Source organism: Coregonus lavaretus (assembly GCF_964263955.1).
Source record: "Coregonus lavaretus genome assembly, contig: HAP1_SCAFFOLD_1891, whole genome shotgun sequence".
In the NCBI taxonomy this organism is placed as follows: Eukaryota; Metazoa; Chordata; class Actinopteri; order Salmoniformes; family Salmonidae; genus Coregonus; species Coregonus lavaretus.
Genome location: NW_028158327.1, coordinates 38773 through 56378, shown reverse-complemented (window position 1 = coordinate 56378; position 17606 = coordinate 38773). Strand labels below are relative to the sequence as shown.

At 41.5% G+C, this 17606-nt stretch overlaps 2 protein-coding genes across 3 annotated transcripts; one reads left to right on the top strand and one right to left on the bottom strand.

Moving 5' to 3' along the window:
- Positions 1-1533: 1533 nt before the first annotated feature.
- Positions 1534-6477, top strand: LOC311124123 (small nuclear ribonucleoprotein F-like). The gene is made up of 4 exons (XM_084198332.1): positions 1534-1596; positions 3822-3947; positions 4211-4275; positions 6211-6477. The coding sequence occupies exons 1-4, from the start codon at positions 1594-1596 to the stop codon at positions 6278-6280; spliced, it is 264 nt and encodes an 87-aa protein (XP_084054458.1). The 5' UTR covers positions 1534-1593; the 3' UTR covers positions 6281-6477.
- Positions 6478-6560: 83 nt separating this feature from the next.
- On the bottom strand, positions 6561-16354 carry LOC311124118 (cilia- and flagella-associated protein 100-like). 2 transcript variants are annotated; one of them, XM_084198326.1, is made up of 16 exons: positions 16074-16354; positions 15919-15987; positions 15750-15815; positions 15257-15348; positions 14735-14897; positions 12798-12865; positions 12408-12571; positions 12104-12184; positions 11433-11581; positions 11210-11291; positions 10987-11080; positions 10508-10659; positions 8480-8615; positions 7966-8168; positions 7409-7502; positions 6561-7128 (listed from the first exon to the last, which is right to left on the bottom strand). In XM_084198326.1, exons 1-16 carry the CDS (start codon positions 16126-16128, stop codon positions 7015-7017), a joined length of 1782 nt encoding a protein of 593 aa, XP_084054452.1. In that variant the 5' UTR covers positions 16129-16354; the 3' UTR covers positions 6561-7014. The 2 variants fall into 2 exon arrangements, with proteins under 2 accessions (XP_084054452.1, XP_084054453.1); XM_084198327.1 differs by having other exon boundaries at positions 11210-11288.
- Between the last annotated feature and the right edge of the window lie 1252 nt (positions 16355-17606).

The window sequence follows — 17606 nt, the reverse complement described above, 5'->3', positions numbered from 1 at the left end:
TCTTTATACTTTATAAATGCATTATAAATGCTTTATTATGGACCCTTAAAATAAAGTGTTACCCTAGGATGTTGCTGGGCCCAGTACAGGCAGTGTGGTCCCCTCGTCTTCTGGTCCCAGTGATGCTAGGCTTAGCAGCGCAGACATCTCAGCTGCTGCTGCTGCTGCAGCATTCAAGTGTAGTGGACATAGGGAGAAAACAGAGGGAGATAGAGAGAGACACTGACTCATGTACTGCCAGTTTATTGATATTTTGGCTCTATATTATATATGTAATAGTAATTAACCCTTAGGATACGGGGGGGCATGTATGACAGCCAGGCACTTATAGTTGCAGTAGTTAGGCATTCATACGGTATTATGAGCCAAAGGTAATCTATATGGCATGTAGCCTAGTGGTTAAGAACAGTGAGCCAGTAACCGAGCCAGCAAGGTGAAAAAAATCTGCTGTTCTGCCATAGAGCAAAGCAATTAACCCCCAACAACTGCTCCACGGGCACCTCTCTGATTCAGAGGGGGCTGGTGTGGCTAAAATGCCAGGGCTTAATTTTTGTCCCAGTCCGCCCCTGGTGAGAGAGAGCCTCAAATATCACATTAATTTGTACATATCCACTGTATACATGAATTGAGGCAAAGTTGGTTCCTGTTTCAGTCACGTCTTTGCTCACGTTTGCATGGGTCAAACAAAAACACCCTAATCATTGGATGACAATAGAGCCTTCCACAATGCAAGCCATGGCTGCCAGATGAAGTCGGGGAAGAGCAACTGCAGAAACTTGCAGTCGACTGCAGTCAAAACGTCATGACCTTTGATCACATGATTTTTTATCAAGTTCATGCAGTAGACATGTAGGCATAAATCGGACAATTTTTATCCCCATAATGCAACACACTTTGAAAGGCTGAGATTGACAAAAGTGATCTGCTCGAACACGCCCAAAGACATAGAGAGAAACTGTGATCTATCTTCTGTAAAAAATTACATGACATTCACAATGAACTACAGCAATAGCACAAGCAACAATCTGCGGTGAATTTCAATTAACATTTAAATAAACATTCAAAAATAACCAACATTCTTTAAGCTACTATGTGACTATCGATTATCAGAATATAATTTACATCTTTAAAAAGAGGATAAAAGTTTCCATAAAAGTTTATCTTGTGTTATGCAAAGCATTCATAACGGTTGGGAGTGTTGGCTACTTCAATCCATTTGAGAACATTACCTCCTAGTGGTCACAACTGCAACTGCAACTGCTGTTGTCTACTCTAGTCAAGTCTCTTCTCCGTGCGGGCGAGCAAGAGAGACAATATTGTTTCAAGTATCTGATTGTAACACTGTGACTTAAACTTTCATTAAAATTGTAACAAAGTAACAAGCTCGACGATAAATATTTGGGCTACATCGAATCTTTCCCGCAAATCCTCGTCTGCGATTCTTTCCGGTTCTGTGGCCAATCAGGATGAACAATTACAGAAACTGAACCAATCACAGTGTCGTTTTTGTGCGGATCAGAGTTCAGAGTTCACCACTACTTCCTCTAACCAACAACGGCGTGCAATCGTCATTGAAGCTCATACAGAATCAAGATGGTAAATATTCTAGACTATATTATGAGGTGTTTTATGAGGATTGGTAATATGTAGTGAACGTCCAGGCTATCATACATTACATTTGAGTAGCTATCTATCTATCATAAAATCGCATTATGCGCCTTTGTTGTGGGTATCTAACTAGCTAGCTACGGTAGCTAGTTAGGGTGGTAAGATAGCTTACTTGTTAGCCGCTAGATATCTACTTTGTTGTGCTTTGCACTGTATGTGAAAGGCTAGTTTGATTAACTAGGAAGCTAGGTAGCTAACGTTAGCTGTGAGATGCAGCTGTAATGTGTTTGGTCCTGGATGTTTATTGTCTGAAAGCCGTGGTATAACCAGTTAATTATACTTAGTATTATGATTAATATAATTAAGCAATAAGGCCTGAGGGGGTGTGATATATGGCCAATATACCACGGCTAAGGGCTGTTCTTACGCAACGTGGAGTGCCTGGATACAGCCCTTAGCCGTGGTATATTGGCCATATACCACAAACCCCCGAGATAATTTATTGCTATTATAAACTGATTACCAACGTAATTAGAAGAGTGCAAATAAATGATTTGTCATACCCGTGGTATACAGTCTGATATACCACGGCTTTCAGCCAATCAGCATTCAGGGCTAGAACCACCCAGTTTATAATAGCAATAAGGCACCTCGGGTTTGTGGAAATAGCCAATATACCACAGCTAAAGCCTCGCAGTGTTGCCAACTTAGCGAATTTGTCGCTATATTTAGAGAGTTTTCAGACCCCTCTAGTGACACATTTTCAAAAAAGCGACTAGCGACAAATCTAGCAACTTTTTCTGGTGTTATTGGAGACTTTTGGAGACTCTGACGTGAAAGCACGTATCGTTCTTACTCTTCTCAACGAGCAGCGGGTGCTTCTAGCGACTTTTAGGACAGCCAATAGCTACTTTCCTTACTGAGGAGTTGGCAACACTGAAGCCTCGTTCACATTACCCATAAGTAATTTCAATGGGGATGTCCACAATGGAGTGGAATTTTTCTTCAGTCTAGCCAGAGTCTAGCCAGAGTCCATCAAAGTACAGGAAGGTACCAAACCACAGAAGATGAAAATGTGTGGTTTTCGGTGATGGCTTTATGAGATAGCTAGCAAGTTCTAAACAATTTACTCATTCCTATAAGTGAGTATTTTAATAGTAATGTTAAATAATACACATTGGCTGTTAAGACAATTATATTGTGACTGTTGCCTCCCGTTGAAGTTTATTGTGATGATAATGACATTAGTTTTTTATAATTATTAGGTGGACTAGCTACAATGGTATCTTCAACCTAGCTTAGCTTTTACCTCGCTAGCTAGCTGCTCTGCAGTGCAAGATAGCGTGACTTGCTATAAAGTTAGAAACAAGTTGAGGAAAAAGTAACTAAACAAAACATGTTTTATTATCACCTGAAACAATATATTTGTCCTGTCTAGAATTGAAAAAGTCATATTTTGCAATCTCCCAAAATAAATGCGATCTCTGACGAGAGACAGGCTCTCCATCTTCCATTACAAACACTACACTTGTCCAGTGTTGCCAACTCCTCAGTAAGGAAAGTATCTATTGGCTGATGTAAAAGTCGCTAGAAGTCGCTAAATGACGTCATCACCTAATTTGCATAATTGGCCATGTGCATGTAATTGTGATGGACGCTGTAGGAGAGAGGAATAACGTTGTGGGAGAGACAAAAAGTGAGTAAAAAAACACCCTACATTTACATCCCGCCCTGAATGTAAGCCAGGGCGGGATCAGCCAGCGGCGGCTTCCCGCATGCGCGATTCATTTGCAGTCTGGACGCGGAGGGGTGAACATCTCCTGCTCTGACTGCAGCTGGGAGGGACTGGGCCGCCTGTAAGTGCTTTGGGACGGGGGTGGGGCCCACGGCAGCACCCGCTGCTCGTCAGAGAAGAGTATGAACGATACGTGCTTTCACGTCAGTCTCCAAAAGTCTCCAATAACACCAGAAAAAGTTGCTAAGTTGGCAACACTGTACTTGTCCATTCAGTAGCGGGGCAAGACTCCGTGAAAATGACGTACGGCGTAATGAAATACGTCACAATGTAAACGGACATAAGGGCTGTATCCAGGCACTCCACATTGCGTCCTGCATAAGAACCGCCCTTAGCCGTGGTATACCTCAGGCCTCATTGCTTTAAATGTACACTCATGTTAGGCTTATAACGGCACGTGTGAATTATATCATTTCAGAGTTTACCACTGAATCCCAAACCGTTCCTGAACGGTCTGACTGGCAAGCCCGTGATGGTGAAGCTGAAGTGGGGTATGGAATACAAAGGATACCTGGTGTCTGTGGACAGCTACATGAACATGCAGGTAGGTGTGTGTGTGGACCAGACAGATACATACAGTAAAATATGTGAAAACATCAATGATATGCATAATTCACTACAGCATGCTCTGGAGTCCCTCGTGTACACAGTTGCATCTAGAGAGCGCTTGCCCATCCGAAACTCTAGCTAGGCTGTATGGCTCTGGTTGCATCACTGTGGGCTATTCATTTAGTGTGATTTAAAACCGATGTACAGCATTCATATCAATCTATAACATCTAACAATCTATTGTCTCTGATTTTATAGTTGGCCAACACTGAAGAGTATGTGGATGGAGCATTGGCTGGCCACCTAGGAGAAGTGCTCGTCAGGTAAGTTCAGTGGAATACTATTTTGTTTACTTGCACTTTGCAGAACTCATGATTACACACATTAGCCTGGTCTCCGATCTGTTTGTGCTATCTTGCCAACTCCTATGGTCATGGATTGGAGTGGTGAAGACCGCACAAACAGATATGGGAATAGGCTACACGCATTCAGGGCTTTCAGAAAGTATTCACACCCCTTGACTTTTTCCACATTTTGTTGTGTTACAGCCTGAATTAAACATTTATTAAATTGAGATTGTGTCATTGGCTTACACACAATACCCCATAATGTCAAATTGGAATTATGTTTGTAGACATTTTTACAAATTAATTAAAAATGAAAAGCTGAAATGTCTTGAGTCAATAAGTATTCAACTTATTTGTTATGGCAAGCCTAAATGAGTTCAGGAGTAAACATTTGCTTAACAAGTCACATAATAATAGTGTTTAACATGGTTTTTGGATGAGTACCTCATCTCTGTACCCCACACATACAATTATCTGTAAGGTCCCTCAGTCGATTAGTGAATTTCAACCACAGAGGTTTTCCAATGCCTTGCAAAAAAGGGCACCTATTGGTAGATGGGTAAAAATCAAATAAAAAGCAGACATTGAATGTATTTTTGAGCATAGTGAAGTTATTAATTACACTTTGGGTGGTGTATCCATACACCCAGTCACTACAAAGATAAAGGTGTCCTTCCTTACTCAGTTGCCGGAGAGGAAGGAAACCGCTCAGGGATTTCACCATGAGGCCAATGGTGACTAAAACTGTTACAGAGTTTAAAGGCTGTGATGGGAGAAAACTGAGGATGGATCAACAACATTGAAGTTACTCCACAATACTAACCAAAATGACAGAGTGAAAAGAAGGAAGCCTGTACATAATAAAACTATTCCAAAACATGTGTCCTGTTTGCAATAAGGAACTGAAGTAAAAATGTGACAAATAAATGTACTTAATGTCCTGAATACAAAGCCTTATGTTTGGGGCAAATCCAACACAACACATTACTGAGTACCACTCTTCATATTTTTAAGCATGGTGTTGGCTGCGTCATGTTATGGGTATGCTTGTTATTGACAAGGACTAGGGAGTTTTTTAGGCTAAAATATACGGAATAGAGCCTAGCACAGGAAAAATCCTAGAGGAAAACCTGGTTCAGTCTGCTTTCCAACAGAAACTGGGAGACCAATTCACCTTTCAGCAGGACAATAACCTAAAACACAAGGCCAAATATACACTGGAGTTGCTTACCAAGACGACATTGAATGTTCCTGGGTGGCCTAGTTACAGTTTTGACGTAAATCGTCTTGAAAATCTATGGCAGGGTTCTTCAATTCCGGTCCTGGAGGGCCGAAACACCTCTGTTTTTCATCCTCTCCTTCTAACCAGGGGCTAATTCAGACCTGGGACACCAGGTGAGTGCAATTAACTACCAGGTAGAAATAAAAAACAGAAGTGTTTCGGCCCTCCAGGACCGGAATTGAAGAACCCTGATCTATGGCAAGGCTTAAAATGTCTGTCTAGCAATGATCAACAACCAACTTGACTGAGCTTGAAGAATTTTAAAAATATCCTGGTGGTGTGCAAAGCTCTTAGAGACTTACCCAGAAAGACTCACAGCTGTAATCGCTGCCAAAGGTGATTCTAACATGCATTGACTCCAGGGTGTGAATACTTATGTAAACGAGATATTTCATTTAAAATAAATTAGCAAAAAATTCTCAAAACATGTTTTCACTTCGTCATTATGGTGTATTATGTGTAGAATTCAGGCAGTAACACAACATGTGGAATAAGTCAAGGGGTATGAATACTTTCTGATAGCACTGTATCTCCCTTTAATTGCAGAATTAGCACAATGTTTAATCATTTCCTTTCTGACATACCAGTCCACACCGAGCTAACCGTACACTATCTTTCGCTCCACACAGATGCAACAATGTCTTGTTCATTAGAGGGGTAGAAGAAGAGGAAGAGGATGGTGAAATGAAAGAGGCTTGAAAGAGGCAAGCTTATTTTTTTTCGTTTTGGTGTCTGGTTGCTAATCTTGTTTGCCGATTTGTCCTAATTTTTTATGAAAAATTGATTGTTTTGAAAACATCTGAGAAGCAGTTCTTTTTTATATGATGATGAACCAAGCTGTTGTGCCCCTCTGAGCACAAGGATAATAAAATTGTGCATATTGCACTTTTCAGTAATATCTTGTATGGCATTATTTTGTGGTACATTTACATTTTACATTTACGTCATTTAGCAGACGCTCTTATCCAGAGCCGCTTACAAATTGGTGCATTCACCTTATGGTAACAACTCTGAGCAATTTACATACTTTCTATACATAAATGATCGTATTTAGGCATCAATAACAATATACTAAGGCAAGAATATTTTATTTATTTTATAATCAAAGTATACAGTACATTTAATTATCAATCTAACTGTTATAAAGCATTAGATAATATTGTATAGGCCAAATCAGTGAGTGAATGGAAATGCTCCTTGGTGACTTGGGCTAACTGAAATATTGGCCTAATGTATATAAAAGCTCATTTAAAATCAGTCACTGTGTTATATTGTCTGTGAATACTGATGGTTTAAAATCAGTCACTGTGTTATATTGTCTATGAATACTGATGGTTTAAAATCAGTCACTGTGTTATGTTGTCTGTGAATATTGATGGTTTAAAATCAGTCACTGTGTTATGTTGTCTGTGAATATTGATGGTTTAAAATAATCAGGCAAAGAAGTAGAAGACGTCCTCTTGCTCGCTAGTGGTCAACGCGTGTGTCATGTCCTCCTTCTTCTTGATATCTGATGGCTCCGATCGCGGCATCAGCCTTCTGCCCATCTACAAGCCAGAGAAGAGGATAGATGTAGGCTGGCTCGTTATGCTGTGTATTAAACTCTGTTACAGGTCTGTAATATTAGGTGTCATTGCAAAGGCATTTGGTCCTGGCGAAGCATGTTTCATCAATACACAGTGCAGCAAAGGTAGATACTGTATTCTAGGTTGATTCTCTATGCACACCAGTCTATAAATGCCTTTCCATTGATAAACAGAACGTATTTACTCAAACTTTGTTATAGCAATCGACATGTGTCCTGTTTGATACATTGACTACACTAACCCTCTTCTTGCTGTCGGAGGTGGCCCTCTCCAGAGCCTTCCGGAGTCTCTCCTCCTGGTGGTGTTTCTTCATCAACAGCTTCTCCTCACGCATCCTGAAAGGAGATTAGAGGAAGGGAGCATTATGGTCCCATACCAACGGATCTATTGATCAAGACGGCACAACAGCATCTCTAGCCTTCTTCCTGAGATTGCTGAGGCAGTTTGGGATGATGAATACTCTGGTCAACTTCTACCGCTGGCCGCACAATTGAGAGCATTCATCCTGAATGTGTGGTATGGTGTTGGCAACTATTAATTAATCAATCACATTTATTTTATAAATACCTTTTTACCCCAGAAGTTGTCACAACGGTTGCGTTTACTCAGGCAGACCAATTCTGATGTTTTACCCAATAATTGGCAAAAGAGCTGATCTGATTGGTCAAAATAACAATTAGTATGTGTGTGTGTGGGGGGGGATATAAGAATTGGGCTGCCTGTGTAAACACAGCCAAGAGTGCTTTCCGGTTACTTGTCGGTGTATGACTGCAAAGAGCTGTAAGGGAGGACACATACTTGAGCCTCTTCTCTTTCTCCCTCTGTGTGCGGACGGTGTCAATTTTGTCCGGAGGCAGCGTCTCCAGGCAGTCCATAATGTCCTCCATCCTGCTCTCGATGTTGGCCAGCATATGAAGAGTGCTGATATTGGAGTCCACCTCTCCCACACACACCCTGTGCACTTCCTTCACCTTCTTCTGCAGCACATTGAGCATCACATCCTGTGAGAAAGAAGAGGTGAAATTGACTACAAAATGATTGAATCTCAATTGTATTTCCTTTCACTCCTTGCATCCTCTTTCCTAGTCTCCCTCTCAAACATGCAGTGGATGAAAAGGTCTGGGGAGACTGATTAACCTTTGGATTCCTCTCTGATGCATTTTGAGAAGGAGACCAATTAATCAATCAGCCAATCAAAGCCAAAGGCGTCCATGTAACTTGCTTTTGCAATTTCGTCACTGAGAGCGATGCCGATCATCAAATTGCGCTCATCCATTGGGCCTGCAGCAACGACGTGGACAATAGTACTAACCTGTTTGTCAGCTCTGTACTCTCCGTAGGAGAAGATCCTGGACTTGAGCTCCAGCTCAGAGGACTTCTCCTCCTCCCTCTGGATGGTGTTCTTCAGGATGTCTACCTGCTGCAGCAGGATCCGGATCTCACTGTTCCTGTACATTACACACGGAAATAAACACACACCTGCTGTTAGCAGGCACATTTGCTAGGGATGACACCTGGGTCATGTTCATTAGGCATGAAATTAACTGAATAAAAGGTGGAATTGCCCAAGAGGACCTGGACTCATCGATAAGAAACACTCATTTTCGTTGTTCCGTTTACAAAACATTTTAAAACATTTTCCGTTGCATGCTCTGAGGAACACAGCCCTGTTGAATTCCAAAGGGGATTTGATTCAAATGGGGAGTATAACAGCATACAGTGGGGAAAAAAGTATTTAGTCAGCCACCAATTGTGCAAGTTCTCCCACTTAAAAAGATGAAAGAGGCCTGTAATTTTCATCATAGGTACACGTCAACTATGACAGACAAAATGAGAAAAAATAATCCAGAAAATCACATTGTAGGATTTTTAATGAATTTATTTGCAAATTATGGTGGAAAATAAGTATTTGGTCAATAACAAAAGTTTCTCAATACTTTGTTATATACCCTTTGTTGGCAATGACACAGGTCAAACGTTTTCTGTATTCTTCACAAGGTTTTCACACACTGTTGCTGGTATTTTGGCCCATTCCTCCATGCAGATCTCCTCTAGAGCAGTGATGTTTTGGGGCTGTCGCTGGGCAACACAGACTTTCAACTCCCTCCAAAGATTTTCTATGGGGTTGAGATCTGGAGACTGGCTAGGCCACTCCAGGACCTTGAAATGCTTCTTACGAAGCCACTCCTTCGTTGCCCGGGCGGTGTGTTTGGGATCATTGTCATGCTGAAAGACCCAGCCACGTTTCATCTTCAATGCCCTTGCTGATGGAAGGAGGTTTTCACTCAAAATCTCACGATACATGGCCCCATTCATTCTTTCCTTTACACGGATCAGTCGTCCTGGTCTCTTTGCAGAAAAACAGCCCCAAAGCATGATGTTTCCACCCCCATGCTTCACAGTAGGTATGGTGTTCTTTGGATGCAACTCAGCATTATTTGTCCTCCAAACACGACAAGTTGAGTTTTTACCAAAAAGTTCTATTTTGGTTTCATCTGACCATATGACATTCTCCCAATCCTCTTCTGGATCATCCAAATGCACTCTAGCAAACTTCAGACGGGCCTGGACATGTACTGGCTTAAGCAGGGGGACACGTCTTGCACTGCAGGATTTGAGTCCCTGGCGGCGTAGTGTGTTACTGATGGTAGGCTTTGTTACTTTGGTCCCAGCTCTCTGCAGGTCATCCACTAGGTCCCCCCGTGTGGTTCTGGGATTTTTGCTCACCGTTCTTGTGATCATTTTGACCCCACGGGGTGAGATCTTGCGTGGAGCCCCAGATCGAGGGAGATTATCAGTGGTCTTGTATGTCTTCCATTTCCTAATAATTGCTCCCACAGTTGATTTCTTCAAACCAAGCTGCTTACCTATTGCAGATTCAGTCTTCCCAGCCTGGTGCAGGTCTACAATTTTGTTTCTGGTGTCCTTTGACAGCTCTTTGGTCTTGGCCATAGTGGAGTTTGGAGTGTGACTGTTTGAGGTTGTGGACAGGTGTCTTTTATACTGATAACAAGTTCAAACAGGTGCCATTAATACAGGTAACGAGTGGAGGACAGAGGACCCTCTTAAAGAAGTTGTTACAGGTCTGTGAGAGCCAGAAATCTTGCTTGTTTGTAGGTGACCAAATACTTATTTTCCACCATAATTAGCAAATAAATTCATTAAAAATCCTACAATGTGATTTTCTGGAAAAAATTTCCTCAATTTGTCTGTCATAGTTGACGTGTACCTATGATGAAAATTACAGGCTTCTCTCGTCTTTTTAAGTGGGAGAACTTGCACAATTGGTGGCTGACTAAATACTTTTTTTCCCCACTGTAGATTACGTTCCCTTCCTTACATTCTTTCCTGCGTCTGCTGGATGGTTTTGCGGATCTCATCCATGGCCTCCTCGGTCTCCTGGTAGTTCTGGATGTAGGACAGGTTCTGCTCCTCCAGGTCAGTCAACAAATTCAGCATGTCCCTGGGGTTGGAGTAAAACAACTCTGGCTCCTTGGAGGAGAGGAGCCACAGCAGAAACAACTAAGAAGAAGAGCTAATAACACACGTCTGGTCCCAGTCGGATCGGTTTGTGCTGTCTTGGGGGTCAACCCAAGTAAACCCAGTTTCCTTGTCTTAATTTATGAATAGGGTGTACCCACTTATTAGGGTAGTTAGATACTTTTTTTTTTTTTTTTTGCATTAGGGAGTTTACAAAATGTGCCTCCGGTTTACCCCAATTTTTTTACCACTACCCTGGTTCGTTACATACAGTATGTCTACAAACACACCAATACTCAAGATTGTTAATTAATAAAAACAGGAACGTTTAATCCATACCTCGTCGCTGTCTGAGGTCTCTGCTGTCTCTGGCACCTCGGAGATGGTGGACCCCTGTCTCTCCTGATGGTGAAGGATGCTGCTCACTTTCCCGCTGACAGAGTACAATCAAATACACACACTAGCACTTAACTATTTGCAATTTTACTAATCAATTACATTGATTGATATTAAAATATAATCCACACACGAAAATATATATATATGATCCCCATCCTCTTACCCTTTGCTTTGATGTCTCATCTGTGATTTTTTTGTGACTCTTGAATTTTTTCTGGCATAGGCTGGACCTTTTTGGTTTTCTTCTTGGAATCAGTAAAGTAATACAAAATGTCACACTTCTGTCAATAGATTTAGCCTACTATTGCATATTGCACACATTTTATCATTATGTGACATTTTATCATTCTGAAATAAGTCCAAGGAAAGTATTTAAACTCCCATACCTTTAAACTCCCTTTCCCTCTGCTTGGTTGCTCTCCTCTCCTCCCTCTTGCGCTTCTGTTCCTCGCGCCACTCCATAGGTCCGACGGCGGTGAGAAACGTTTTGTATGTCCGGTACTCCTTTAGGATTTCTTGATACTTTGAGATATCGCTAAAGGGGGATATGTTTGCATTATATGGGATGACATTTACTACCACTGGAAAAAACACGTCGACTCCACCGCACTCTCCAATGGAAATTAATGTGTTCAGCGCGACGGCAGCCCGTTCTCTAAACGTAGCCTAGCTAACGTGCATGCTAGCTCATCCATTCTGAAAAAAAACAACGTGGTTAGATAGTTTTCACTTCTACATTAGTTACAGTAGTGAAATATGTTAAAACCTAACAGCGTTACTGGAGGAGAAAAAACAACTGCTGAAAATATTTAACATTTCTCAACTGTCGGTTTCCTCTGGCAATAACTTTAAATACCCTGTTTCTTCTCAGTCTTATAGCGTCCCTTCGATAGCTCAGTTGGTAGAGCGGAGGACTGTAGTTGGAATTCAAGCTGAAATCCTTAGGTCGCTGGTTCAAATCCGGCTCGAAGGAGACACATTTTGATTTTTCCTTTCTACTATTTTAAATAGTATTGTAGCCTAACGTTACACATGGCCTGTGTATGTAATAAGGTACCTTTTCATCGCCATCATTTGAACTGTTACTTTTTTTATTTCTGCTGTTTTCTCCATTTTCACCATAGTCTCTTTCTCTGCCCTGGAAAGAAAGACAACATAATATACATGTGATGTTTTTATTTATTGTAACATTGTGCATTTACCACGATCTACCTGTGGTGGACCTATCATGAATAAATTAACTAATTACTGTAACCTACTGGTTATTTGTCAAATCAGGTGGCTAGAGATATTCTAAAAGCTAATACAAAATCATGTGTAGGCTAATATGTATTGGTTATAATAATGATAGGCCTACTAACAACTTGACAGCTGCCACTGAGCTCTGGTCGTTTTCCTTAATGAACTTTTCAAAGGCGACCGAGTCGTCCTCCAGATGTTTCTCAGCACGGCTGATCAACTGAAGCGCTATCACTGTGTCCTTCTCCAGCTCCTTGATGGTTTCTTGCTTCACTGTCAGAGAGTACTAGAGAGACATGGATAGAGAGAGAGGCTGGAATTCCTTAAAACCCACTGTAGAGATTGTCTTTCTACATCAGGACATTTTTAAAAATTCATATTGAATTGAAATTGGCTTTGCATGACTACGGCACTGCAGGTTTGATTGAATTCAGCCCCGAGTCTCATTGACACAGGTCAGACATCACACTTAGCCCCACCTTATGTAAAATGTTTGGCTATAATTGTTTTACCTGCAGCATAAACTTTTCTCGCTGTTTAGACAAGTAGTCCCTAATGTTCTCCCTGTCTTGACCGCTACCTGCAGAACGACACGAGATAATCTAGTCAACACTCTCTGTTAAAACATTGATGTATGCTCCTTTATTGTGACTGCTGTCAAAGTCCAATAATTTAAATAAAATACTGATAGATACTCCTATAATAAAATATATAGTAGGCTATACTTTTATTATACGTCTACCTATTATAAAATGATCTTAGTTATAGGACACAGACAGCATGCAAATAAGAATACAACAATGCAAATACACTGCTCAAAAAAATAAAGGGAACACTTAAACAACACAATGTAACTCCAAGTCAATCACACTTCTGTGAAATCAAACTGTCCACTTAGGAAGCAACACTGATTGACAATACATTTCACATGCTGTTGTGCAAATGGAATAGACAACAGGTGGAAATTATAGGCAATTAGCAAGACACCCCCAATAAAGGACTGGTTTTGCAGGTGGTGACCACAGACCACTTCTCAGTTCCTATGCTTCCTGGCTGATGTTTTGGTCACTTTTGAATGCTGGCGGTGCTTTCACTCTAGTGGTAGCATGAGACGGAGTCTACAACCCACACAAGTGGCTCAGGTAGTGCAGCTCATCCAGGATGGCACATCAATGCGAGCTGTGGCAAGAAGGTTTGCTGTGTCTGTCAGCGTAGTGTCCAGAGCATGGAGGCGCTACCAGGAGACAGGCCAGTACATCAGGAGACGTGGAGGAGGCCGTAGGAGGGCAACAACCCAGCAGCAGGACCGCTACCTCCGCCTTTGTGCAAGGAGGAGCAGGAGGAGCACTGCCAGAGCCCTGCAAAATGACCTCCAGCAGGCCACAAATGTGCATGTGTCTGCTCAAACGGTTAGAAACAGACTCCATGAGGGTGGTATGAGGGCCCGACGTCCACAGGTGGGGGTTGTGCTTACAGCCCAACACCGTGCAGGACGTTTGGCATTTGCCAGCGAACACCAAGATTGGCAAATTCGCCACTGGCGCCCTGTGCTCTTCACAGATGAAAGCAGGTTCACACTGAGCACGTGACAGACGTGACAGAGTCTGGAGACGCCGTGGAGAACGTTCTGCTGCCTGCAACATCCTCCAGCATGACCGGTTTGGCGGTGGGTCAGTCATGGTGTGGGGTGGCATTTCTTTGGGGAGCCGCACAGCCCTCCGTGCTCGCCAGAGGTAGCCTGACTGCCATTAGGTACCGAGATGCGATCCTCAGACCCCTTGTGAGACCATATGCTGGTGCGGTTGGCCCTGGGTTCCTCCTAATGCAAGACAATGCTAGACCTCATGTGGCTGGAGTGTGTCAGCAGTTCCTGCAAGAGGAAGGCATTGATGCTATGGACTGGCCCGCCCGTTCCCCAGACCTGAATCCAATTGAGCACATCTGGGACATCATGTCTCGCTCCATCCACCAACGCCACGTTGCACCACAGACTGTCCAGGAGTTGGCGGATGCGTTAGTCCAGGTCTGGGAGGAGATCCCTCAGGAGACCATCCGCCACCTCATCAGGAGCATGCTCAGGCGTTGTAGGGAGGTCATACAGGCACGTGGAGGCCACACACACTACTGAGCCTCATTTTGACTTGTTTTAAGGACATTACATCAAAGTTGGATCAGCCTGTAGTGTGGTTTTCCACTTTAATTTTGAGGGTGACTCCAAATCCAGACCTCCATGGGTTGATAAATTTGATTTCAATTGATAATTTTTGTGTGATTTTGTTGTCAGCACATTCAACTATGTAAAGAAAAAAGTATTTAATAAGATTATTTCATTCATTCAGCTCTAGGATGTGTTATTTTAGTGTTCCCTTTATTTTTTTGAGCAGTGTATATTCATATTTAGATAATACATGCATTTTGATTCTAGACTCCTGTCTGTTATATACAGTACCTTTAGTGACCACGGTGGCCCATGTTGTTTTGTCCCCTCTGCATTTCTCTGGTTCGGGGATGGTGTCCTCCACAGCGCTCCTCATGGGGGCCGAGCGGCACCTGAGACGGGACAGGTAGGTACTCTTCATCTGGGTCGGCAGGCTGCTGAAGAACTTCTTCTCCTGAGTGTGTGAGTGTGTGTGAGTGAGTGAGTGTGTGAGTGTGTGAGTGTGTGAGTGAGTGAGTGAGTGTGTGAGTGAGTGAGTGAGTGAGTGAGTGAGTGAGTGAGTGAGTGAGTGAGTGAGTGAGTGAGTGAGTGAGTGAGTGAGTGAGTGAGTGAGTGAGTGAGTGAGTGAGAGAGAGAGAGAGAATCTCAAAATGGTATTCCTGTAATCACTTGTTAGGCCTACAGGCCTCGATCTGCAGACCCGGCATACTGTGTTAATCATGGCTCAGATTCTATTATATTTTTATTATTTTCTATTATAGTCTAGAGATGGATGCATTAAAGTCCCAGAGGGTATTACAGTAGCCTACGTACTTGTTGTTTGATTACAGAGTCAATCTCTCTCTTTTTGAAGATGTTACGATCCATTGGAAGCACAAACGGGTTGTTGGCTTTTCTGTCGTCATCTGCAAATCAGAGACAAGAAAAACCTGTCTCCATGGCTGGTGTATATTCATTAAACCAGTGGTTCTCCAACCTCTCCTCTGAGATACCCGGCCGTTCCTAGTATTGGATCTATTCCAGAGCTAACACACCTAATTCAACTAGTCAACTAATCATCATGCCTTTGACTAGGGCAATCAAGGTGAGCTTGTTCAGGGCGACAACAATTGTGAAATGTCTGGGTGTCCCCGAGGAGAGTTTTGAGAATCTGCATTAAACAGCTCAACAAATATCCTATCAAAGGATATGCTGTTAACATGATTTTTTAAAATAAATAAATAAATAAAATAAACATTATCATGAAAGTAAGAACAATGACGTTTGCCATGGTTCAATTATTTGCATGCATATGTTAAGATATTACCTGTACTATTTCTTGATTTCAGCCAGAACGCATCCAATGTTGGCTTTGCAGTCTCCTCAAGACTTTCTGTAATAAATGACATGTTTATTTGTTTGTTATTCATAATAATAAACGTTTTAGTCAAAGTAAAATCACCCATAAATTGTATATTTGTCCTCAAATTAAATACCTGCCATCCCACACCTTCTCCTTAAGAGGTATTCAGCATTAGGAGTGTGTTTGGGAGAACTTATCTTCACTGAAAGAACATAAATGGTATCATAACATGTCAACAAATAAAGCTTATATAGAGAAAAATGTGCATCTGTGTAAAAGTAGGCCTACCTTTCTTTATCTCAACAATGCTCCAAGGGGAGCCAAGAGGGGAGTGAATGTCCATTTCCAGTTTGTGTTCAGAATAGGTGTAGAATAATTAATATCTGAGGGAATGCAATAACAAATCATTTGAGTTTGCAGTCAAAAATAGCGACTTCTATAGTCTAAATAATCAATAGCCTACATCTTATATTTTTGCATTTGTTAGAATGAGAATCTGATGTTGCTAATTCAGATCACAGGTTAAGAAACACATGTTCAGTGCAGATTATTGCTGTTTACAGAATAGCTCTAATGCCTGCATTCCCGGTCTTATTTCTGTCCACTTGCCTGAAATGTTTCTCAATAGCTTTCTGGGGTGAAATGTCTAAAGTCTGATTTGTTCCAATCTCTGTGCACATGAGGCTAAAATGAGTGGAATCACGTTTCAAATGTAAACATCTCACGCAAATTTGCGCACTGTAACTATGTAGTTACATTACGAAAAGAATGTCAGGGAAATATTGATTCCATCACTGAAGCACGTGTTCCCTCTTGGTTTCTTTCAACATTTTCGACGTTCAGTATTTAAATCCGTTAGTTTATTTATAGATACATAGGCCTATATAATGTTAGATTATTTACAGATACAATTTTGAAATGTCTACAGAATTGTTTAACTTCAACTCAATCTTCTATCCCCATCATCAATCAACGTTTATTTGTCACGTGCACAGGTAACAGCAGTTGTAAATGAGAACTTGTTCTCAACTGGCTTACCTGGTTAAATAAAGGTTAAATAAATAAACAGTACAGTGAAATGCTTACTTGCACGCTTTTCCTCAACAATACACTAACACTAAGTCCTTGTAGCTCAGTTGGTTCATGGCGCTTGTAACGCCAGGGTAGTGGATTCAATTACAGGGACCACCCATACGTAAAATGTATGCACGCATGACTGTTAAGTCGATTTGGATAAAAGTGTCTAATAAATGGCATAGCCTGTATTATATTATATCAGATTTAAAAAACACAGTTAGTGTATCTCTACAGAAGTAGGCCTTTTTTTCTCTTGAAATGAAATCCAGTGCCAATTTATCAGTGTATATAGATTACCTCCTTCCATGAAAATACACTTATTGTATTGTGATTTATGCTCAATGGGGTGCAATGGTGTAGTTTCTCTCTATGCCACCATGAAATGGCTTGGCACCGCATTGTCTTGTACAGTAGCCTACAGGAATTTATTGATTTGTTCAGTTGCAGTTCTCAGAAAACACATTACATAGCCTCTGTGTTTGACAGTTGGCCCCTAGTGTTTCTTTTGAAGTAGGCCTATATGTTCTTAGTCTGAGTGCCAGTCTTTTCACTAACATTACACTCCTTGCCACTTCCTTGGCATTGCCAAAGAGACTGGCCTTTCAGCAATCTCAAAGTTCCTGCGCTGGATTTACGGCGGAGTTGCTCATTGATAGTTGTAAATAACATTAATATTTTCCATGACAACATGTGGAGCCTCGAAAATAAAATTACAATTTATATCAAATAAAAAAAAAAACATTT